Raw genomic sequence first — 26,683 nt, 5'->3', positions numbered from 1 at the left:
TGCAACTATTACTATAACACGAGCTGGACATGCATATTGGAAACTTTTTGGTGGTTTTATTTCATCAACAGCCTTAGTACTAAACCGTTTTACACATTGAATTATCATGCTTGCAGTACCCACTCCTAAGTACAACCAAGAGATCTTCAGATAATACTAAAGTTTCAATGTTCCATGCTTTAGAAACTTTAGAAATAGAAATCTGCATTTTATAAAATAATAGGATGGACCCAAATAAATGGTTGGTACTGAAAATGGAGAACCTGGCCTTCCTGTCATCTCTCATTGTTGCTCGGATCTTCTTATCTCCAGTAATAGAAGGGTCCCAGAATATACACAGGCCCACAAGCATTTATCTTGTGCAACCCAGGGCATCAGGGCTTTCCTTTCTATTACTGAGCTGAACAGTTTCCTTTTGTGCAGGAGGGGCAGAAAAGGTAAGGGAGATACACAGAGAAAACTTTCTTTGACATCTCTCATTTCTCCTTTTCGCTGTCCTATTGAGTAAAACATAAGCTGTATAACTTAGTCCAAATGCTGATAGGCATATTAGCCAAAAAGGAATACTGACATTTGGACCAAGTTACTCAGTGCAGTTACAGAAATGAAAAGCTTTCTCATTCCCAACATCCACCCCCTCCACCCCCCCCCACCCTGCGCCAGCCAAGGAGAGCCCCTCCTCTGTCAGAAGAGGGACTACAGGAGCTGGGAAGCTGGAGGCTCACACGGGGACAAGCTCAGGACTTGGAGGAGGAAAAGCAGAACTGCTTTGTTCCTCTTTCGTTTCCCATGGAAATGAACATTTTGGTTTCTTGTCAAAGAAAGGCTATAAATATAAGTTCAAGACGATTTAACTCTACATTTAAACTCTCAGATGGAAACTGATGCTATTTGACCTTATCTAGAGGGTCAGTGTACACATTCACTTTCATAAGTCAGCTAAAAGCTAACTTTGAGATTGCCCAATATAGAGAAAACGAGATTCATTCTGCTTATCTGTCTCCGAGAAAAAGTGAGCCCGACAGCAGAAGCTGCCTCTTTTCTATAAGACAATCGAACTCATTTATTAAATTGGTGAACAATGTGCCATGCTGCATATGCAAACGACAGGCACCTGTGAACTGACTTACTATTTTTACTGATAATACTGTCAATTAAAGAATTCCAAAACGATCCATACTAACTTGAAAGAGAAAACCATTTAATGAAACATACCTTCAAATCCCAAGGTTATATGACTTTGCCAATTCAAAATCTGTTTTGCTGGCTGTTCAGAGTACAACCCAGGTTTAAACAGCATTCAAGTGTTCAATGATTTCGTTTTTTTAAATTACTGACCGAAAGTAGTCCTTCCTTAGATCAACTTTATCTTCTTTCAACAATATACAAAGGGACAAAACCAGAATGTCATCTCTATAGGCACTAGATACAGTTGACCATTAAACCGAGAAGTGAATTGGGGGAAATCAGAGGGGGAGACAAACCATGAGAGACTGTGGACTCTGAGAAACAAACTGTGGGTTTTGGAGGGGCGGGGGTGGGGTTTGGGTGAGCCTGCTGGTGGGTATTAAGGAGGGCACCTATTGCATGGAGCACTGGGTGTGGTGCATAAACAATGAATTTTGGATCACTGAAAAGAAATAAAATGGAAAAACAAAAACCCAAAAAGCCTGTGTAGGATTCCTCTCTCCCTGCCTCTCCCCCAGCCCCGGCCCCATGCCCAATGCAGTCAGCAAAGCCTAGAAGGCTGCCTAAATATTTTCTTGTAGCCTTCGTGTGTTCTAATGTCAAGAGAGGATCTAAACATTCTCTTCTCGGGCAATTTATCTGTAACCCAGTGTACAGAGTTTCCTCCCACCCCCGTGGGAATGGGAGTGGGTGGATTAAGCAAAAACTGTAAAACAAGACTGACAAATGTAGAAATGTGGTGACCACTAAATCATATGGGAGAAGGTGGTAGAATTTGACTTACGGCAGCTGCTTCCGGAAGGAGCCCATTTAAGCACTGACTCAGGAAGCTCATCCAACAGACTAAAACAAAATAGAGTAAGATTCAATGAATTTGTTTACGATCCTGTGATTCACTGTCTTGATTAGGAAACAAAACTCAAGCTCTGTGTCGGTGGGTCACCTGTCTTGTCATGCCTTTCAATATATATTTTTTTTTTCACCCACCTGGAATGGGAAAGAGGGTAAGTGGAGGTGGGGGAGATCCTTCAATTCTCATTGGCCAGTTTTATATCAATTAGCTAGAAACTGAATGTAGATTTATAGTATAAATGCTTTCATTCAAAGTCTGGACATGCAGAAATGTAGAAGCAGGGAAATCTATCGTGATTTTGTTTTTCTTAAAAACAGGATAAAAAACATAGGAAAATTGTATCAGGATTTTCAGGAGATTCTTCCTCAGGTACTGACCCTTGGCGAGGGGCAAATTATTTAATTATTTATGTTTACTGTTCTCCATTGGGCAGTGTTTTACGCTATTCTATGATTCAATGGGTTAACAAGTAATATTCAAACCACAAAACAAACAAGAAAAGTCATTATTCTAATCCTTTCTAGTGCTTTAGATGAAACAAGCACAGTTCTATTAATTTGCCTCAGCCACTAGTATATAAACATGCAACTAAAATTATTGACAGGACTGTCTGACTGACAAACTCGGGCACAGGCAGAATTGCAACTAGAAATGCACTGATCTGGTGTCACCCCACGTCAGGAAAATAAAGGGCATGAGGGAGATACGGTATCACGGCCATATATGCAAGCAGGCCCTTACGAGGAAATTCAGAGTGCACCTTCTTAGAAGTTGAATGACTTACGATTATACATTACTTACTAGCCGAAGTTTAAAAATGTCTATAGTTTACCTTAATTATAAACTTCACTACATATTAGCTTTATTGCTTAACAGATTTATATTAATCAAATCAAAATGAAGATATTAATGTAAGGGTGCCCAAAATATAAATGAAAGTTATGTTTATTAGCATTATATTTTATTTTTTTGCATGATACCCTATTATCATATTTGAATATACACATGTAGGCATATTCTTTAGCTATCAGCACAGAATGCATCTATATGTGAATATGGATAAAAGACTAAAACAAATCACAGTTGTCTTATTAAAAGAAAAATACATAAAATCATCAGAGTTAAAATGCAAGTCTTTAAATATAGCACATTATTCAAATCAGGTGAACTGAGGTGAAAAACTGGATACTGAGATTGTTTATATATGCCCATTACTGTGCTTTGACTTGACCCATATATTGAAAAATGTTGGTTAATACGAGCACATTAATCACTGCAGTAAATAACTGATTAGATGGTTCTAATATTGACTTATATAAATGTGTTCGTTTGGGGCAAGAGGCTGGGATGATCAAGATTCCAAGCGGAGAAATACCTCATATACTATGTCGGTGTTTACAAATGTAAACTATACGACTCCGCATCTGCAGGCTAGGCCCTCTGTGTTAAGAACTGAGAGCACAGTGAATTTGAAGACTGCTTTCTATGGATCAGCTCCCCCTTTTGTAAATTTCTCTTGTGACTCACCTTACTTCAAACACAGCTGCCTTTTCCAATTGCAGTATTGTATCCGCGGACAACTACTGTTGAGCATGTCTTAGTATATAATGAAAACTGGCTATTCTGGGCTGCATGTGATTGCTTTCCTGTAGGCCTTATCAGTGAGAAATTAGCAAAATAGTAATATAATCTGTTCTCAGTCTGACCTAGTTCTCATGCTAACACATTCTAGGTGATAAAAATTGAATGTGGAATATTAAAAGCGATTATGTGGCTGCAATATTATCTCTAATAGGAACACCTCCTGTAAAAGTTTTGTTTCTTAAGGAAGAAACAAAACACACTCCCTCCAAGACACAGAATTAAAAGGGAAGTTGCTCTCACTTAAAAAATCCAAGCCCTCTCTGTCCCGCCTCACTGTCGCTTCCCAGAGTTAATACCAATCACACCCAACGCAGACTACCTCCGCATACTTGTACAATGCTGATTTGAAAAGACTCTTCCTTGAAAACACCACCACCCAGAATTTAGCTCTGGAAAACACCGCGTAAAAGAACAAACACTTCACTTGTCATTCCACGTCACAGCGCACGTGCGGGTGACCCCACAGGTGCTACCTTAACTGATGTGAAGTTGGTCAGGTGTTTGGTCTTTCAAAAAATGTTTTTCAGATTTCAGAAATTTGCTTTGATTAACATACTGGGTGAATGGCTAGTAATGCCCTTGAATGTGTCCCTTCTGAGGGCCTACCCTCCGGGCTGGAATACCTGCAAATGCGTACTTTGTTTTAGCAGTTTGCACGGCCGCAGGGTCCCGCAGGCTCCGCTCCCAGGGCAGCCCCCCACAGGACCAGCGCAGCAGGCAGTAGCCGAGGGTCTCGAGGTCACTCCTTCTGGACAGGGCTGCAGGGGGAGGAAGCATGGAGAGAGAAACAGGAGGGACAAGCAAGTTTTGAGACGTAGAGAAATCACCGAATGAACTACCGCTGATGAAATATGAAAAAGCCAAATGGGCAAACGTGTTTTGTTTGTTCAGCTGGATGAAAACTTAGACGCCTGGGCTTTTGGCCGCAGTCCACAGACAGGCAGTGACTTGTGGCTGTTGAAAGTAAGGGTCAGTTTCCTCGCCTCCTCCAACTTCATCCTTCCTTCGTCTGGCCTGTCACACGAACTTGATCTCCATGGCCTCTGACATGATCCAGACAACCCATAACCTGGCACCGACACTTTCTCAAAGAGCCAAGCAGTAAAACAAAGAAATAAATGTCTGCGGCTAAATTGCTAACATATGTTCCAGGAAGTCCATGGGGTCTGCACTGGTCACGCGGAGACCCTCGGAGTGCAGACTAAACATTGATGGCCTTTCCTGCTCCACTCCCGCAAGGAGCACTGAAAGCTGGAAGAATATGACAAAACTGCCATCTAGTGTGCAGGATGGAAACACAGGTCTGCCTCAAGATTCTGCAATTAAATGGGAAGTACGGGATAAAAAAATGCCTCCTGTTTTTTGGGCACAGCGTTCTTAAAATTTTAACCAATATTTTTAGATATAAATAGTGCTAAGCTGAAATTCTGGTCAAATAGCTTGAACAGAAAAATGTAATCGTGAGATGATGGTGTGCAGGGGTAGCTGGACATAGATCTGGAAGCCACACAGAGGCTTCAGAATTCAAAATAGGATGGCTTTTCATCAAAAAATACAGAACATTTTCAGGTCACTATAGATGCCATTTATATCAGACTATTAAGTGCTATAGACTAATTTTATCATGATTCTTGTGTTTTTTCAAGGTGTCTTATTTGAAAAGATAGACAGTGGAATCTAATGTAAAAGTCAAAATAGAACAACTATTATTGGAATAACAATTAAAGCATTAATGAGATCCCACCAAATGAACTCATTTTTTAATAACCATTCCAAATTGTTCTAAAACAATAGGCCGGTATTTACATTTCTGCCCTTACTTGAATGTTCGTCCATCTGTGGGGGGATATAAAATCATCTAAGTGCAATGTGTGGCTATTAAACCCGCTGTAAATAGGTATCCTATTTTATTATCTTTCATTAAATAAACTCTGAAAAGTCTCTCCGTAAACTTAGTTTTTAATTTAAAAAGTCACCTACGAAGATGTGAGCACATCGTAACTACTTTTGGTTACCACACATGAGTTATTATAAAAGCAGAAGACAAGATTAGCCGTTCCACAGAGTCTATCCTAACTGCTATTAGAGTGTTGGATTATTAAAGGCCCTTCAATCTAGCAGAATGCTATAGTCCCACGGGCACCGTCTGCTTTCCTCACAAGCTTCGACAATGTCCTAATGCAAGACTTGGCTCTCCTATTAAAATAAAAACACAATCTCTACCATGCTGTTTGGTCTGATTTCTTCAGTAATAAATCTCCCCCTAATAATGGAACGGCTCCATTTGCACAGATGTGTGCACAAGTTCCTTTTCGATTATGGCAATTCCTGATTGCCACCACTTAAAAAAAATTCACATCCTCTAATTTTCAAAAAAAAAAAAAAAAAACCAAAAAACATATTCTGGCACCTGTCTGGATGACATAGGCTACACACAAGAGATTCTTTGAGGAAAAAGAATCAGAATTAAAATGGAATAAACCTTTCCAGTCACTTCCCCCCTCCTCCAACGGAGGGATGAATGGATATGAAGCTGTAAGTAATGACAAGTCATTTAGACTTCTGAAGCCAATCTTTCATAAACTGGTCTTCATCTGAAATAGCCCCTTGAGAATTAACTTTACTTCACTATTATAGTTTGGTCTTATCTAATTAATATATATTATCACATTTTTCAACCTTTATTTTTTTTTATTGCCCATATATATTGATAACTATGGTTAGGTAAATGTCTTACTACTATTTCCATTAAAATACATGTAATGCTAGAAAAAAAAAATCCTACAGTCACTCTTTCCCACCATTAAAGAGAGACCTGTCCCTGAAATTCCCTCCCAGAGAAACAAATTGCAAAGTTCTGTGTGTTTTAATGATGTTCAAATCCAAGACTCTACCAATGATTTAGTCTTCTTTCTATCTACTGTACAGAGAAGTCATCTTAATACCTGTTAAACTAATTAAAAATAAATATTCTAGATGGCAATATTAGCATCTACGTTTATGTGTAATTAACACAATGAATTGATCATATACCTTTAATTGACTTTAAACTACATCCTCAAGACACAGATGATATGACAAAAGGATAATAATTATAAAGCCAGGAATTGGGTATTTGGATATGTATTATACTAGTCTATTATTTCCTGTGCATTTAAAAAAAAATTAAATAAAATGGTAAAAATAAAAAAATAAGGATTATATTTGAAGAGAATGATTAATATAGAGCTATAAAAATCCTTTTAGTTTGGAAGTTGAAATATATTATTAGCTATTTTGTTTCTGTAGAATTTGGTCTCTGTGTAATTTATTATAATATACAAAGTTCTTCAGTTCAATTTGATAATTAATGTAATCATTAATATAGTATATAGTAATGTAGTATAGTAATGTATATAGTAATGTAGTAATGTAGTATATTTTCACATAGATTTCCTAAAAAAAAAAGCTAACTGAGAGAATGGGTCTTTATTCTAAAGACAAACTGGAGTAAATATATCTGGGACCAGGTCACCAAATGGAATGCAAAGACATGGGGGGGAGAAGAAAGCATAAGGGTTAATCCCCAAATGGATCCAATTATTTGCCTAAAGTGTTTTCTGTTTAGTTTTATTTTTATAGAGAGTAATATAAAGGATGAAGGAAAATGGGATTTGGTAGGAAACAATACAGTGAACTTGAAAACTTCTGCCTCAAGAAGACAGGACAGGAATGCTCGAAATACTAGTTTATACGCCCTGAAATGACCTAAGAAAGGAGAAAACATCTGACTAAGATGCTCACCTGAAGAAGTGAATGGTGACTATGTGCAGAACAATTTAGTTTACTCTTCCATTCCCAACTAATAACTTATGTTACTATATTTTGTGACTTAAGATGTATAAAGAGCTGAAAAATTTCACAGTGGCCACGATTTATTGCACTTTCAAAAAGGATATTAGGAAAACAGAATGCAATACATCACATTTCAAATAAAACATTAAACTCAGGTCTCTCTTATTCTTTTAGTACCTTTAAAATTTTAAAACTTAGTTGTTCTCTTTTTTAATGAAACACTATGGTGTGAGGCTTAGGTATAGTTATTCAACAGAGCAAAGGTGTTTTGTTTTGTCTTGTTTTGTTTACTTTTACTTTTATGTACCCATTCCTGCCCTCCCCTCCCTCCACCATCTCCCCTCTGGTAACCATCAGTTTGTTCTCTAGAGTTGAGTCTGTTTCCTGGTTTGCCTCTCTTTCTGGTTTTTTGTTTTTTGTTTTTTCCCTTAGCTTGTTTATTTTGTTTCTTGAATTCCACAAAGGTATCTTACATTTGGCCAATGTGCATTATTATCTCAACCAAATAGTTCAAGACCCCTATTAAGGCTTTAAAAGTCATGGCTGAATGTCAAAATTGGGTTATGCCATGTAGAATGAATAGTGTCTTCACTACTTTTTACTTATAATGAACCAAGGACTATTTTTAGCAGTAAATTTACCTAAAAATAGAAATCAATGGTTTGCTTTCTGACTATTAACAGGATCTAAGCTTGATCGTTTACCTTAATATCATAATTGAAAAATGGGTACCCTTTTTTGAATTATTGTTTGAGGAGATAAATATTGTGTAAACTACATCATTTCCTCAAGTTTGGTAACATGAAAATACACTCTCAGTTTATTTCACATATATTTTATAAGCTGGAGTGCTAGATTAGAGTGAAAGGGAACTGTGCAAAAAATAACACAAGCCTTGGATTTCATCTACCGTAGCAACTGGCAAAAAAAAAAAAAAAAACAAGTATATATCTGTTTCCTTGATACTGAATATATTACACAAACAAATGGACATTTAAAATGCAATTTAGGTATCATATTTTATGGTCATCAATGATGTCAAATTAAAACAGGTATTATACACTCAATGCAGAGGTCTGAAGTATTTAAAAAAGCTCAATATGTTAAATGCAGTATATCTCTAGAGAAATTAGGTATTGACTGCATGCCTCAGTGAGTAGAAAAATCTACAAAAATCCATACCACACATTGATCCAAATATTGCTTTTTAACATTACTAAGAATGTAACAAATTTTAAAATAGTACATTTGACACAGATATAATTCTCTTTAATTATCAGGCAACAAGCCCAAAATATGTCAATGTTTATACATGTTAGTTTTTATGAAGAAAAAATTAATAATAGAAGAGATAGATAAACCGAAAGTATATTACTCTAATTTTACACTAAATGAAGCATTTCAGCCACTCAGAAAATACCTCTAGGTCATACAAGAGAATTGAGTCTGGAAGAATAACTGCAATTTTGAAAAGGCATACAGTCCCGGGGACAGTCCTTCCCCGATCTGGCCGTCTCTATCTATCTCTGTTCATACATTTTGGTTTGTAATGATACAAGCTGCCTTCCTTTTACATAAAGTTGAACTAGAAAATGCTAAGGGAAACTGGTGATTGGTACCTTCTACAACTCCTTCATTAGAAAAACCCAACTAACCCACAGAAGAACGAGAGTGGGCTCTGGTTTCTGAGTACGCACTACAGCAAGTAGGAGAGATGTGATCGGTGAATGGTCTCTGTTAAGTGGCTAATTCCTTAGTCAAGTCTTCCACTGAGTCTCAAATATTTCCCTGGGCCTGACCTGACATACAGCAACTGTGTTGACAACTGGAGGTTCTATTTCCTAGAGATAACTTGTTTTGCTCTTCATGTTTTCCTTCGCATTATCTTTCTCACTATTTATTTGATCTCCCAGCTGGACTGCTATAGAAAAGATTTTTCTGAGATTAAACTACATAGTGACTGTGCTGAAAGTAAACACGTGAATATTTATGAATCTGACCTTCTACATTTAACTACAGGATTTATGGCCCTGTTTATTCTGGTGTCTAGATATGACTAAATGATTATTTCATTTCTAATAAATTCCTAAAGTAAAATGTTTTATTTTGGAAAGTTAAATGCAAACCGTTAGGAATGAATGGCATTCAAACATTTGAGGATCTCAAACCCTTCACTTTATATATCAGACTGAATCTGCATATCAAAACTTCAGCAAAGATACATATTTATATGTGTTTATATATGTACATGTGTTTATGCACATACATGTATGTATGTATGCGTATATAGTGGACCCTTAAAAACATGAATGTGAATTGCCTGGGTCCACTTATATGCAGATTTTTTTTACAGCACTGTAAATGTATTTTCTCTTCCTTGTGATTTTCTTAGTAACATTTTCTTTCTCTAGCTTACTTTATTGTAAGAATACAGTATGTTATACATATAACGGAAAAAAATATGTGCTGGGTGCCTGGGTGGCTCAGTTGGTTAAGCATCAGCGGGCAGCCCGCTTCTCTCTCCCCCTCTGCCTGCAGCTCCCCGGCTTGTGCTCTGTCAAATGAGTAAATAAAATCTTTTTTAAAAAATGTGTTAATTGGCTGTTATCTGGTAAGGCTTCTGGTTATCAGTAGGCTATCAGTGGTTAAGTTTTGGGAGAGTCAAAAGTTATACATGGATTTTTAACTGTATGGGAAGTCAGCACCCCTAACCCTTGTTTTCTTCAAAGTTAACTGTATATATATGTATATCTATGTAGACATCTACATCTACATATAGGTCTAAGTAGATAGAAATATACCTAGAAGTTTAGTGTAAATTCTATTTTAAATGAAGTAAGTAAGGGAATCTACTTTTTTTTTTTTTTAAAGATTTTATTTATTTATTTGACAGACAAAGATGACAAGTAGGCAGAGAGGCAGGCAGAGAGAGAGAGAGGAAGGGAAGCAGGCTCCCTGCTGAGCAGAGAGCCCGATGCGGGGCTCCATCCCAGGACCCTGGAATCATGACCGAGCTGAAGGCAGAGGCTTTAACCCACTGAGCCACCTAGGTGCCCGGGAATCTACTTTTTATAAGAATCCTGTGAAACCTCGATAAAAATGAATTATTCACTCCAGCATACAACTTTCTAGCAGATACCAAAAATATGTAATATAGGCACTTCCCTGAACAGTCCTCCCAGGGAAGTAATACCATCTTTCTACCTTCATTCTCAGTTCAGTCTTCTCCTCAGAGACCTAGCATGGTGAAATCTACCCAACTCATCAACATGTGTTATTATTTAGGGAGGAAAAAAACTTAAAATGGACTCCAGAATAAAAAACGGTTTAAATCGTTCATGAAGACAGCACAATGAAAACACTGCCCCGAACGATGGAATGACTGTAGAGGACGTTTAGAATTACCATAGTCCAAACACTGATTCAACTAACATGTAACAATTCTACTTCCCATTCTGCAATCACAATTGTTTCTTAGCACTTTTAATATAATAGTTAATATCAGAGAGCTTCAGTATGAGAGCTATCAGTTATAGTAATAAGGGGCCCAACCATAAGTGAATATCATTTAACATGCCTGGGCCAATGCTTAAGAATCTGTATGATGAATTTCCAGTTATACTGCTATGAAAAAAGTATTTCTGGGTTTTTGCAAATTCTTCCATACTAATAAATCTGACTTTCACTTGGAGTGAAAGAACTTTAAACTGAAAAAAATCTATCAGTAAGCATTCGACTCTTACATTTCTTAATTAAAGCTATGTCCCATTTATATCTTTAAATGCTCACTGACTCATTAACAATGTAAATGGTGAAAAATTATACAATATTACTAAATTTCTTGTGATCATTACTTTTCTAACTCTCTTATTCTTGGAAAAAAATAATGTAGTGGTTCCCGTTACTCTGATCAGGAATATAAAGAGTAATTTCCACTTCAGAAAATTTAACCTATGATTCTTCCTGGAAGGAAAGTATGCAACTGACACACCTGTTTCACTTTTTCACTGGCTTACCTTACACTAGTGTGGGTTTTAACTGCTCTGGAAAATGATCAAGACCCCCCACATTATATGGCCGATGGTCCTTTTAATAGAAAAGGCAATAATATACAGTTGTTTGCACCAACTAAAATTCATCAGAAAGTATCAGTTTAGGGTAACAGTTCAACAGCCATTAACAAGTGCAAATGTGTAATTACCTTTTAGTGACACGGGGTCCTTTCGAAGCTGTTTTTAAATTATTTTTATGGTTTAGCATATTTGAAAATACTTATATAAATAGAGTTTACAAAGAATATAATTTTGAAAGGCAAACTTTTTCAATAATCACCATTTTTTTTTACTAGCATAACATTAGAATTGACTTTTTGTCTTGCTGACAGAGCAACTAAGAAAGTACAGTTGCATTGACCATATTGATTGTGAACAAAGCAACCATCAGTGGGACTCTGCACCATATATTTTCAATATTGACCTCCTACTTCCTTTTCCATGGCTTTCTGGGTCGACTATTGGATTTGGACTGCAGTGTAATAAACAGCTAAGGTTTAATTAATGGTAAATGAATACAAGACATAGGTTATGACTTTAACTAATTAGGGAATTGTTGAATTAAGTCTGCCTTGGAATGCAAGGCAGTACAATCAATATCCAATAAAAGGACTATGTATGTAATTTACCTGCAAATGTGTTTCCAATACCATCAAAGTGAGTTTAAATAAGTAAGATATATGAAAAGCGACTAGGAGAGATTTCCACAAGTTAACACTTTATAGTTTCAGAAGAGATTTCCTTATTGTTGAGAAATGGTATCTTCTAAAACCCTGATAAGGACCAGGTGAAAAACAGGAATAATTCTTCCCATGTGCACCTTTACCAAATCTGTAATACTAGTGACAGCATACAAATTCACTTGCTGACCTCCAAGTTTAACCTATACAAACTGCCCCAAATCAGCATCACGTTTTGCTTACTTGACACCCTTCTCACTTTTCACAATCTCTGTCTCTTCCCTCTGGTAGAAGAAATATTCATTGACATACAGGAATTCACTACTTTCAATAAAAATCTTGGCAATGTTCTTACTCTTCAAACTGACTATGCAAAGGTCATTTCATGGGCCTTATTACTCTTTAATCATTTTTCCGAAATAAAATTAAGAAAAAGAAGAAACCTACCTACTCCCTTGTGGGCATCCACGCTGGTAAACTCTAGTGTCCCGTTATGGCCTTTTCTAGGATTTTCCTGATACTGTTTGTGGTTCCCATTGGGACAATATCTGTAGCAAAGTCCATAATCTGCAAGATAAACCTGGAAGACATGAACAGAGAAATGAGTAATGCTTTTGTCCTCTGAAAATATAACCTTTATAATTAAGTCTTAAGAAACTGATAGGTTCAGAACAGCCTCAGATCTACATTTTATTAAACCAAATGGTGCCTCAGGATAAAATATATACAACTGGGGGCCATAACAACTTTCCAGCTTAAATCCTTACTTCATCATGGGCATATCTTGTTTCTGAGTTGACTTAGATTTTAGTCCTTTTTATTTTACTCTAAATTCTCTTCCCTCTAGGTGGGCATCTAGACATCATAAACTACAATAGGTTTTGTTTTGTTTTTTTTTTCTTTTAAATCCATATTCATACAGCTTACAAGACCTGCCTTTGCTTATAACCCCTCCCTTAAGCATAAACATGTTTTAAGCAGGGAGGGGAGAGGAGAGCAAACAATCTAAAAATATAAACCTAATGTTATAGGAAACTCCATTAACAAGAAGTATAAAAACAGTGAACAGACTATAAGAGGTAATGACTCTTTAAAAACAACAACAACAACAACAACAACAACAACAAAAACGACCACCATGTTGCCCGTATTTAAGATAGAACATCAATGCAGTACTTTTGGCCTTTCAGACCAATCCATATCATCACTGTTATCTTTGTAAGTCAGTCAGAATTGCAAGCCGGGTCTCCAAACAGAATATAGATTGTTAAAAGTCAGATGGCAATTCAAGTGAATTTTTCTCAGATTACTTTTGGAGAGAGAAAGAAGGGGGAGAAGTAGTTTTAAGATACAGCATGCCCTGAATAGGGAACTGACAGGACTAGACATTCATCCTCATGTGTAGCCAGAATAGAGTAGTTCCCAACTACGTTACCAGGCTCCTTCCCAAAACAAAGCAGTTTAAAATTCTTAAATGTGTTGTTTCACATGTATTTCTTTAAAACAGGGGGACTGAGGCAACATTTCCTGATACAGCTTCAAGACAACAGAGTATTGCAATACAACTTGTGCTTTAAAATATAATACCTATTAAAAGAAAATTTAGTGTTGAGTTTTAGTCTAAGTTTTGGTTTTATGATAGCCGAAGGAGGAGACAATTTGACCTTCAAAATATAAACAGCAGAGAGTTTTCTTCATTTGATGGAGAATATAGCTAGCTGGAGTGTCTGGAAACATGGTATTTCAGTTTTCTCTCCCTCGCCCACAGACACTATTTCTCAACATGGCCTCAGAAGTAACCGATCCCTCTGCCCTAAATAACTAGACTCCAGGATCAGATGTGTAACTGGTTGCTTGCTCTCACTATTCATCATGCACTCTATTTAGTTCAAGAACCAAACAGACTTCACTTTGCAAAGTAGATACCCTGCAAACATATATACTGGTAATTCAGCAAATGGAAACATTTTAAATACACTAGAGTAATTTACTACTATTTACTATAGGCAAACCATAAGAGACTCTTAACTCTAGGGAACAAACTGAGGGTTGCTGGAGGGGAGGTGGCTGGGGGATGGGGTAACTGGGTTACCTTAATTACATTAAGGGGGGCACTTAATGTAATGAGCACTGGGTGTTGTATGCAACCGATGAATCACTAAATTCTACCCCCAAAACAAATAATACTCTGTATGTTCACTAAATTGAATTGAAATTTAAAAAAAAATTAATTAAAGAAAAAAAAAAGACCTATCAAGAAGTTTTTCAGGTAGTCATTAGTCACACACACACACACACACACACACACGTCGGACCTAAAACTTACGGAGTACCTAATATGCTTCAGGTAGCATGCTAAGAGGTTAATATTCACTGACCCTCCCAAAAATTTTGTAGTAGGTACCATCACCTCCATTTTACTCCAGGACAAACTGAAGCCTAATGAGATTATTTGATTTGTGTAATAAGGTGGAGCCAGAGTCTGACACCAGAGTCTTCACTCTCAATCACTGTCAAAGGGAAACTGCACTAGACAAGCTACACAGACAAGGAAGACTTTATTCAAAGCTACTGACTAAGAGAGAGAGTCTGCTGCAACTGGGTGGGGAGTTTGAACTCAATTCTGCTAAAACAAAAATTGGGTAAGTTTTAAAGTGCAGGGGGTGAGCTAGTGAACTAACTGCAGGAGGTTAAAGGAAGGCTGGTCGGCGTGACTAGGGCCGTCCATGTTGTTAATTGGTGTGTAGGTTCCCACCCTCTCTCAAGAGTCAAGGGGATAAGGGCACAATCTTTCTTAATCACTACATTTTAAAGGGATGGCTCCCAGGTCCGTGAAAAAGACATTCCTGGTTACAAAATGGACAAGAGGCTGGGAAAAGATTTACATCTCAAAGGCACAGAGAAAAAGCTTACAGTTTCATGTTTTCTAAGGTAAATGCTCTTAAAAAAAGGACAGGGTCCTATAATCCAAATTAAATTACCTAAAGTTCAGTTAAGCTAAAGACAAGAAGCTAATAGTATAATAAAGAAAACATATGCCAACCACTTGACTCAGAATATAGTAATTCATTTGAATAGTGCTGCACTGGACACATGATAAAGACGCCTCTTTGAAATAATGATTTCATTTCCTTTGGATATGCACCCAGAAGTGGATTCTTGGATCATATGGTAGTTTTGTTTTTAATTTCTTGAGCAACCTCCATACTGTCTTCCACAGTGGCTATACCAGTTTGCATTCTCGCCAACGGTGCACCAGGGTTCCCTTTGCTCCACATACTCCCCGATACTTGTTACCTCCTCTTTTTGATAATAGCCTCACTGGTGTGAGTTGATACCACATTGTGGTTTTGATTTGCATTTCTCTGATGATTTTGGGATGCTGAATACCTTTTTATATACCTGTTGGCCATTTGGATGTCTTCTTTGGAAAAGATGTCTATACAGGTCCTTTGCCCATTTTTTAACTGGGTTGTTTTGGTTCATTTTTGTTATTGCAGGAGTTCTTTGCATATTTTGGATACACCCTCACTGGATATGTGATTTATGAAAGTTTTCTCCCATTCCATAATTGCCTATTTTGTTGATGATTTCCTTCACTATACAGGTTTTTAATTTGATGTAGTCCCACTTGTTGATTTTTGCTTTAGTTGCCCTTACTTTTGGTATCAAATCCAAAGATCAATGGAAGACCAATGTCAAAGATCTTCTCCCTGTTTTCTCCCAGAAGTTTTATGGTTTCAAATCTTACATTCAAGTCTTTAATCCACTTGGAGTTAATTTTTGTGTATGGTATAAGATAGGGGCCCACTTTCATTCTTTTCCATTAGCTGTCCCATTTTCCCAACACCATTTAAGAGATCATCTTTTCCCTACATATATATATATATATTTTCTCGGCTTCTTATCAAAGATTAATTGACCATATATGCAAGAGTTTATTTCCGGAGTCTCCATCCTGTTGCACTGATCTATGTGTCTCTTCTTATGCTAATACCATACTGTTCTGATTACTGGAACTTTGTAACCCAGTTTGAGATCAGGAGGTGTAAGGCCTCCAACACTGTTCTTCCTTCTCAGGATGACTATGGCAATTCAGGATCTTTTGTGATTCCGAACAATTTTTAGAATTGTTTTTCTAGGGGACGCCTGGGTGGCGCAGTTGGTTGGACGACTGCCTCCGGCTCAGGGCGTGATCCTGGAGTTCCGGGATGGAGTCCCACATCAGGCTCCCAGCTCCATGGGGAGTCTGCTTCGCTCTCTGACCTTCTCCTCGCTCATGCTCTCTCTCACTGTCTCTCTCTCTCAAATAAATAAAATAGAAAAAAAAAAAATTAAAAAAAAAAAAAAAGAATTGTTTTTCTATTCCTGCGAAAAAGGCCACTGGAAATGTGTTAAGGACTAAATTGAGTCTATTGATTGCTCTGAATAGCATGGACCTTTTTACAATTTTAATTCTTCCGATCCATCAGCATGGAATTTCTATTTATCTCTGTCTTCTTCAGTTTTTTTTTTTTTTTCATTAGTGTTTTGTAGTTTTCAGCACATAGTTCTTTCATGTTCTTGGTTAAATTTATTCCCAAGTATTTTATTCTTTTTGACATTATTATAAATGGGGTTATTTTAATTTCTCTTTCCAATAGCTCATTGTTAGTGTACAGAAATGCAACTGATCATTGTATACTGATTTTGTATCCTGCAACTTTACTGAATTCATTTATTAGTTCTAATAGTTTTTTGGTGGAGTCTAGGGTTTTCTCTATATAATAGCATGTCATCCACAGAGAAAATTTTACTGCTTCCTTTCCTATGTGGATGACTTTATTTTTCTTGCCTAATTGCTCTGGGTAGGACTTCCAGTACTATATTTGTTCACTACTATACTTGTTCTGTGGCCTAACATATGATCTATTCTAGAGAATGTTCCATGTGTGCTTGAGAAGAATGTGTATTCTGTTGCGGTTGGATGGGATGACTTGTATATGTCTGTTAGTCCCATCTGGTCTAACATGTAGTTTAAGCCCAATGTTTCCTCATTGATTTTCATCTGGATGATCTAGCCTTTGTTGAAAATGGGGTACTGGAGCCCCATATTATTGTAGTGTTGTCTGTAGGTGGAGTCTACAATCTGTTAACATATGCTTTATATATTTGGTGCTCCAATATCAGGTGCATAATTATTGGTCTTAATAGAGCTGCATGCAGAATTTAAATAATCATGGAATGCTATCAAACAGTGGTAGAACAAACAAATATCTATCCCACCACACCCAATATAACCTCCCCTGTTTTTTTTAGTTTGTTTTTAATCTACTAGTGCAGCATATGGCTTAAAATATTTATATTCTATGAGAACTGGATAAATTCTCTAATCAGTATTATAGATCTTGATGCACTAATGAAGAAATAAAAGAGTGACTGCATTTGGTAAGCAGAGATTTTGGTATATGGAAAGTCAATAATTTGTCCCAAGTAATCAAAATGTTGAGAAATTAATTTGATACAAATTAGGTCAAAGTGAGAATTTCTAGGAAGATGCAGTAGTAGAGAAACACAGTCTAGAATGCTTTCAGAACAGTTCAAAGAAAGAAAAAAAAGGCTGGGAAATATTGTCAAACAAGGTAAGGAGGGAAGGAAAGGAAGAAAATTTGTTGAGGTTCTACTTATGTGATAATCACTGGGCAAAGTACCTTTCACAAGTTATGCCATTAATTCCAGGCAACCTCCCAGCCAGGTAGTATTGGTCTCATTTACATATGAGGAAGCCAAACACCCCAGTAATTAAGTGCCTAAGTCATCGCTAATAAAGGATGAAAGCAGGATTCAGTCCCATGCCAATATAACATCAAGGTCCATGTTTTTTAATATTGTATAGAATTTGGGGTTCTGTCTATTTCTGAAATTTTGTTGAAGTCAAAAATAAGTTTAAGCAAAACTTCATCCACAATAAGGTTTGCAGTCTAGGTCCTATTTTTATGTGTCCTTGAGCTAAGAATGATTTTTACATTTTTATAGGATTATAAAAAAAAAAAAAAGAAAAGAAAGAAAAAAAAAGAATATGCAGCAGAGACCCATATGTGGCCCACAGAGCTCATAAAAGCCTAAAATATTTACTATCTGGCTCTTTACAGAAAAAGTTTGCCAACCTCTAATCTAAAATAAAACTTGCTTTCTAGTTAACTTTTTAAATATTATCTTTCTTTTTCCTGTGAAATAAAAAATAACTAGTTAATATTTTCCACTTGAAGTGTAAACATATATATACTATCCCTAGTTTAAGACAAGCTTATAGGGGGAACTGAAGAGAACCAAGATCAAGTAGGAAGTGATTATTTGCATTGTAATCATACCAGACATAGAAAAATGTAAGTATCTAGCTCCCTAATGCATTTTAGGTTTTTTAAAAGATATTATTTGTTTGAGAAAGGGAGAGGGCATGAACAGGGCATGAGGAAGAGAGAAGCAGACTCCCCACTGAGCAGGGAGCCCAATGCAAAACTTAGTCCCACGACCTTGAGATCATGACCTTAGCCAAAGGCAGATGCTTAACCAACTGAGCCAACCAGGTGCCCCTCCCTGACGCATTTTTAGTGACTTTCTTTTTAAATGACTTTCCTGAATTTAGGAAATGATTATTTCCTTTCTCCCTCAGTAAAAGAAGAGCTCTGCTTGCCTCTCCTTACTCTAATTCCATAGATCTTTCTATTACACTGCATTACCTCTCACGTTTCCACATGGATTCATTTTCTTCTCATCTTTCTTAGATACTATGTTTTATTCCAACTTCATGAGGTTGGTAGGGAAGAAGCATCATTATCCATTCTTAACAGATAAAAAAACAATGTGTTACACACAAATAATGCAAGTCACCCAATGCCAAGTACAACTTCTACAAAGTTTTACTGTTTTAGTGAGTTGCTCAGACTCTTCAACTTCCCCACTCCAAAAAACCCCACTAAATCTGAACTAAGGTTTGCATGGACATTTGGCTTTGATATTTTACTACTGAAAAGGTAGTGTGGCAGCCACTGAGGTCCAGTCCCATCCAGAAAGAACTGACCTTTCACCTATGAAGAGGGCAGTAATTTGATGACCTTGAGTGACAAGGGCCATTGGGAATAGCTATGGCATGTAAGCCAAGGCCACAGTCTTCCTAGGCCACACTTGCCAAACAATGATCACAGTGGGGGTACTGTGTGGCCATTGCTGCCCAAGGGGCTCTTCTAATGTGTACTCTCTGCTCTGATGCTTCTTGTCAGAACTCTATCACAGTTTGAGCTCTCCCAGCCCAATTCTTACTGTTCCCTTTCCACTCACAGGGGTCATATCAACATCCTACTCTCAAAGGTTCCCCTGTCCAATCTTGCTTTTTCTCTTTTTGTTTTTCATAGGTAATGTAGTTGCTTCCTCCATTAAGGACTTGCACCCCTAATTCTATCTCAGCATTGGCCCTCTGAGAATTGGATTTGGCACAGGTAGTCAGTAAATCAGCCTTCATTAAAAGCACTAACCAAATAATGATGAAAACAAGTTAGACTTTGATGTCCATGAAGAACACAACTTTCCTATACTGAACAGGACTGTTTCAAACATTCTTTCCCTTTTACCTAACCAGATCTGCACCCATATGTGCCACATTCTCAAGTTCTGCACTCAGTTAAACCTTTACTTCTCATTGCCTTCGTTTCCTAAGGTGGGAAGTTCTTACATTGCTTCATTTTTCCAAATGGATGGGTAGAACTCATGATTATAGAACACACTGTGATAAGTCCTCTTTGCCTTCTACCCCAGCCCTGCACTCACACTTCACAATTCCTGGGTTTACCACCTACCCTTGAATCCTATTCTGGTTTGTATATTCCTTTAACCACAAAGCAACTTATTGGGTTTTCATTTATGGTCCACATGGATTAACTAATTAAAAATGTATAGTTATTTAGCTTTTCTTTTCTTTTTATGGGGGGAGGAGGCAAAGGGAGAGAGAAAGAGAGAATCTTAAGCAGTTCTATGCCCAGCACAGAGCCCAATACGGGGCTTGATCTCACTACCTTGAGATTAAGACCTGAGCCAAAATCAAGAGTTGAATGCTTAACTGACTAAGACACCCAGGTGCCCCTCGCTTTTCTTTTATTTAAGCCTTGGCTCCAGATTTATAGACTGCAAGCTCTGAGTGGACAAGTGGCCAGGATAATGTACACATTTTTGTATCCAGGACAGTACCTACTCATAAATCCTTCTGCACAGGCTTAAATAATTTTCTATTGATTTGACTTCATGGTAATAATTGGGAAAATTGAAGTAAATTCTTTCTCATAGCCACCTGAGTGCCAAGCATGATAAACCATTGAGAATCATACATTTACAAATAAAAGAAAAAAAAAAGAATGCATATTTATTGAATGCTTGCCATGTGAAAGCATTAAGTGCTTAATAGAAGTCAAATCATTTAATCCTCATGACCCTAAAAGAAGGTTATTTTAAAATTTCTTAAGGTTGAGAAAATTGAATGAGAAAAGTTAGGTACTCTGTGCAAAACTTATATAGCAAGGGACAAAGTTGAAAGTGAACCTAAATCAGTCTTATCAGAGGATGAGTTTTTTCCATGCCTCACACAGAAAAAGGAAAGATGATATAAGCATATCTATAGATCCAAAGATAACATTTACTTTGAGAAAAGTATAGCAGATTTAAATTTAGTAGTATTTTAGAGCAAGGGGAATTTATTTCTAATTTAGGGGTTTAGACAAAGAAACATTTAAGTTGGGCCTTGACAAATATCTAAGATTTCCAAAAATGAAGACAGGAAAAAGAAGTAACCCAAGAAGGAAAACCAGAGAATAGGTCGGTGTAGGCTGGAGGACAGAGGTTATTGGAAATCTAACACAAGCCAGAAAAACTGATTAGCAGAAAGCTTCTAAAGTCATGTTAAGAAGCTGGAACACAATTTTTGCATATAAATCCAAGTCACCAAAGGTTTTTGGCAAGGAACAGTATCATCAGTAGTGGCAGCTCCAAAACGAGGAAATAGAAGCAGAGAATCCAATTAAGAGAATATAACAATAGTCCAGACAAAGGGCAATGGGAGGGTGGACTTGCTCACTGGTGAACGGTGAACGAAAGAAGGGAGACAAAGAAGAACCATGGTTCTTGGATAAGAGGACCAATGACAACTCTAAAAATGGTATGGCTGGCCACTAAGTGAGGATTCAGTGTATAAAGGAAACAGGTGGAAGAGGTGGTTTGGAAAGAAAATGATTTATTCATTTTTGTACCAAAAGCAAACTAGTTGATTGGTGGCTAACACCCTAACCCAACCAGTTCCTGCTTCTTTCAGTTTATGCAAAATTGAGTGACATGCTCATAACTGATGGAAAAGGCAAAGGACCTCTTCCCCATCAAGGGTCAAATCTGCTGCCTTCCTGCTCCCCAAGCAACCAGGAATCCTAAGCACCAAGCAGCCACACTGGCTCAAATGGAAGCATTTCTCAACACTTGACGTGATGGACAGGAAATATGTCAGCTGAAGAAAGGATACAAGGGGTTATGGAGATGAGAGAGAAAAAAGCAAGACACAAGGTGAACAAATGTCACTGGCCAGTGGGATGTAACCATCCACTAAATCACATTACTACTTTACCTCCATTTTGCAGGCTACTTATACATTAGAGATGTATATTCAGTCCCCCAAATGGGATTTACTCTTTAAGAACTTCAATTTTTGTCATACACTCTCATATCTTATTGTAATTTACACTATTTTATACAATTTTTTAAAAGATTTTATTTCTTTATTTGACAGATCACAAGTAGGCAGAGAGGCAGGCAGAGAGAGAGAGGGAAGCAGGCTCCCTGCTGAGCAGAGAGCCCGATGTGGGGCTCGATCCCAGCACCCTGGGATCATGACCTGAGCCGAAGGCAGAGGCTTTAACCCACTGAGCCACACAGGCACTCCTAATTAAATTCTTCTATTTAACACACCTTGTTGTATCGAGAAATATTATCCGTTAAGTTCTCATTATCAGAGGCTGGTGGAAATTATACTCTGGAGGAAGACAGTCACTCTTCAGGACTTTTTTAAATGGAAATTTAGAAAACACTTTGAAAACTCTAGCAAGAATGTACAGACTTACTCAGCAACTTTGAAGGCTCTTTAAAAGAAGCTAGTATTTATCTTATTGAATAAGGTATAATATTTCCCCATTCTATCTACAAGATACTATAACGTGAAAATCTTCGCAAGAAACTAAATGGTTACTAATGAAAATCACTGTATGTCAGAAGAGGAGTAAATCATGCGATGTGTAAGCAGTACGTTTATGTTCACAAACATCCCTCGCGTCTGTTAAAAACTTATATGCAACCTCACAGATGCTACTACAAGCTGATATAAATCTGTGCTTTTTATTCTTTTATTTTATAGCATTTTTTGTTTTTCAACTTCCCTACCTTGTTTTGCCAGTAACGTTGCATTCCCGCTATACAGTCTAGACAAAATAGTGTGACTTTTAAAAGGCGCCAGCTTACTTTTCAAACATGATGCTTATTAGAATAAGCATGAAGATATATTTTGTTAAAACTGCAGTCTGACCTTATCTGAGCCGTAAAAAGGCTGCCATTTCTGTTTTCTGATGGATGCAACATACAGTTATTCTTAAGGGAAAAAAAAAAATCTGTTTTAGGTGCTGGAGGGTTTTTTCCCCCCTCTTAGATCTCAAAACTACCTACTCGATTTCAAATCTTAAGTTTTATCTTGTTTTTTTTTATACGTAATATTCACGGAGAGTAAGAGACTTAAAGATACATCTGTGGTTAACATATGAGGAAACGACAGAAGAGATGGGCCTCTTATCACGATGTCTTCAAGGCATCTACTACTCCCTTGGGCTCAAGTCTATGGCTCCTTGAAATGATGCTGTAGATTCAAGGACCGTAACAAAATACTGAGGTATTTAGCAGTATTCTAAATGTATTTGTGTTTTGAACCCATGACCTGTTTTTCTATTCCAACCCAGTTCTTTTAGCAATATGTGAAAGCTTATTTGATCAGACAGGGCTATGACTTAATATGCTATCCAAACTTTTGGGGGAAATTCCTTCAACAGATCTTATGCTAGCAATTGCTTCTTTACTAAAAATGCCTTTCACCCACAACAGAAAACCTTTCCAACTACAGTCTCTTTCCAATCTGTCCTGATACAAGTTCTCAAAAATTATATGTAAGAACCCATAATACACTTTCTAATTTCCAACATGATATCAAAGCACATAACTTGTGTCTGTCCTTATACAAAATAAATAGGCAATGGGAGAGGATAATCTGAATTGCATCCAATTTATGGTCTTCTTTTTTGTCTAAGTCAAATTGGAACTTGAGACTGATCAGCATGTTGGTAAACATTCTCAGAGTTTGGTGTATCTGTACATAGCAGATACTCAAAAAATGTTAGCTGATAGAATTTGATGGCCATTGCTATATTCTTATAAAGAGGTTCACCAAGTGGAAGTCACATCTACATAAAACACAGCTAACCAACATTCAAACTAGCTGTCCTGTTCCATATTAACCACACAGTTCACTGATTTGAGAGACGGCATTTGAGGTTTCCAGCACCGATGCCATTCATACACACACAGTTTTTTTGTTTTTGTTTTTGTTTTTGTTTTTTTAAAGAGAGAGAGAGGGAGGAGGAAGCAGGCTCCCTGGCCAGCAGAGAGCCCGATGTGGGACTCGATCCCAGGACCCTGAGATCATGACCTGAGATGAAGGCAGAGGCTTAACCCACTGAGCCACCCAGGCAGCCCACACACACAGTTTTTTAACAACCCCTAGACATGGGTACATCTTAACCCACCCAATTTATGCAGCTTAGTGAGTTGATTCAGAATCCAGAAATGCCATTTTCCCATAATAACTAACTAAAAAACAAACACACACACACACACCCTATATATATAGCCTTTTGTGACACAGGGTGCTCAAATATTCTTTGGTCATGTACGCATCTGGCCTTCAGAACTAGAAATGATATGACCAGTAGGCACTCAGTAGGCACTTAATAAGCCTGTACTGATTATAGAAAAACTCTAATTTTCTAACAGCATTAACTCTCTTGGGAACCACATTCTTGAGGATAGGTAATTTGCTAAATGGGCCATCCTATATTTACACTGCACATACACTCCTAAAATGTGAAATCTTTCCCTTACATAGAAAACAGACCCTGGATGTTCTGGTCCCTACAACTGGAGGGACGTCTATCATTAACCTACACATCTGGGGAGAATTACACTTATTAAATCCAACTCATTACCATCTTCTTAATATCTAACCAGAACTTCATCATGTCTAAAGAATTCCTGGAAAGCAAAGTAAGATACGGTTATCTTTTGTCATAAGTATTAAAATAATAAAATTATCATCTGGCTATTACTTACTGAGTGCTTAACATGTGCCACTTATTTGTCTAACTCTTTCACATGTTTGAATCACTTCTTCTCCCTCTGTGAGGGAGATACTATTATCCTTGTTTTCAGATGTGGAAACAGAAGCACAGGAAGGTGAAATGATATGGCAAAGCAAACAGCTAGTAAGAGGCAAAACCAGGAAGGTTTTTGGAGCTCACATCCTTAACTATTTTTATACTGAGTCTCTATTGAAAGTTATGCAAATAGTTGCCATCTTTCTCCATTAAACCTTTTGCCTGGGATCAGGAGAAAGTAAGCCACCCTTTTTTAATTTTAATTTTTTTAGAAGATTTTATTTATTTGAGAGGGAAAGGCCATAGAGAGAGAGGGAAAAGCAGGCCCCCGCTGAGCAGAACGCCTGACGTGGGGCTCGATCCTCGGACTCCAAGATCATGACCTTAGCTAAAGGCAGATGCTTAACCTGACTGAGCCACCCAGGTGCCCCCACAACATTTTTTTTTTTTTTAAATATCTTCTAATTCTGAACAAGGACATTTAGCTCCAGAATAAACAGTCTATTATCATGAAAATCCCACCACACATGGGCAAGAATTAACTGCCCAGAGATCCCATGTGTAAGAACAAACCTTGTTAGAAACACTAGCTGATCTGGCCTGGCCAGAGTGGCCCTAGGAACAATAAAAGAGAGTACTTTTCTCTCCCCTCTGTTCTCACTTCCCCCCACCCTGTTTTCCCTATCCTGGTGCTCACGTATGTCCAAAATACACTGGTATTCAAGCTCAGGAGAATGTTCTGTTTCATATAAGTTATATGAAACTTATATGAAACAGAACATTCTCCTGAGATTTTTATTAAAATTGTTTGGAAAATGTATGATCTCAACTTCACGCGAAGATTTGTCGAGGTCCCTGCATTAGTTTTGCCGAGCTGCTGCTCTAACAAGGCACCACAAACTAGGTAGCTTAAATGATCACCGATATGTATCATCTTCTAGTCCTCGAGGCTCCCAGCCTGCCCTCAAAATGTTCTCAGGGTTGGTCCCTGCTGAGGGCTGGGAGAGATGATCTGTTCACGCCTCTCTCCTAGCTTCTGGTGATCTCAGGTGCTCCCAGTCCGTAGAAGGCCTTCTTCCTGTCTCTTTGCTTGTCTTTCCTCTACTCTTGTCTGGTCTGTCTCTATGTCCAAGTTTTCTTATTTATAACCTCAACTGTACTAGATCCTGGCCTTCCCAAATGACCTCATCTTAACTCAAAAAGACCCTATTTCCAAATAAGGTCACATTTATAGAGACTGGGGGTTGGGACTTAACATCCTTTAAGGGGATACAATTTAACCTACAGCACTTCCTATTTCTGTTTCTCTTCATGAACATGCTGGCAGAGCTCTATCCATTAAAAAAAAAAAAAATACCACTGGCGATGGCTATATAAAGTACTACTGATGTCTTGACATGGGATAGATTTCTCCCAATAGGAATTTAAGAAATGTACAAATGCCTTAACTACTATATGAGGCTCTGCTATATCCAGCTCCTCTTGGTTGGCTTTATCTGTTACTACTGAACACTGAATGGCTAATTAATCAATTCATTTATGCATTAACCTATTCAATTACTCATTGTTCACTCATCATTTATTTATTGAGTCCTTATTATATACCATGCTCTGTGCCAGCTGCTGGATACACATCAGTGAATAAAATACAATCTTTGTTTTCTCCAAGACTAGAGACTTGCTCTCCTGATGGACATTAAACTGAGAGAAATCACGCTCACCTAGTTCTGTACCAGTAGTTTCCCAAGTCAAATTTGTAGCTCACAACCAGTTCTACCCAGAAAGTCAGGGGCTATGAGAGCTAAAAGGGGTCAAAGAGATCACATGATCTAGGTGACTCAATTATAGAAAGGGAAGTTATAATAGAGAAGTCTTGGGCAATAAATAATTTTTAAAAAAGGAAAAAAGAGCTTAAGCACATAGATGTCTGGGTGGCTCAGTCATTAAGCATCT

The 26,683-nt window shown here is 37.4% G+C and overlaps 1 protein-coding gene across 3 annotated transcripts in view; it reads right to left on the bottom strand.

Annotated features, from left to right (window-relative positions):
• Positions 1 to 26,683, bottom strand: part of VRK2 (VRK serine/threonine kinase 2) — a 115,751-nt gene that overhangs the window by 22,357 nt on the left and 66,711 nt on the right. For all 3 annotated transcript variants that reach the window (XM_044264004.1, XM_044264006.1, XM_044264005.1), the window contains exons 8-10: positions 12,699 to 12,831; positions 4,323 to 4,443; positions 1,973 to 2,031 (exon numbers count right to left, since the gene is read on the bottom strand). In XM_044264004.1, coding sequence (XP_044119939.1) covers positions 1,973 to 2,031; positions 4,323 to 4,443; positions 12,699 to 12,831 — 313 coding nt within the window. The remainder of the gene's footprint in view (positions 1 to 1,972; positions 2,032 to 4,322; positions 4,444 to 12,698; positions 12,832 to 26,683) is intronic.

This window comes from Neovison vison, chromosome 8 (genome assembly GCF_020171115.1).
Source record: "Neovison vison isolate M4711 chromosome 8, ASM_NN_V1, whole genome shotgun sequence".
In the NCBI taxonomy this organism is placed as follows: Eukaryota; Metazoa; Chordata; class Mammalia; order Carnivora; family Mustelidae; genus Neogale; species Neogale vison.
This window is presented reverse-complemented; position numbering and strand designations above follow the sequence as displayed.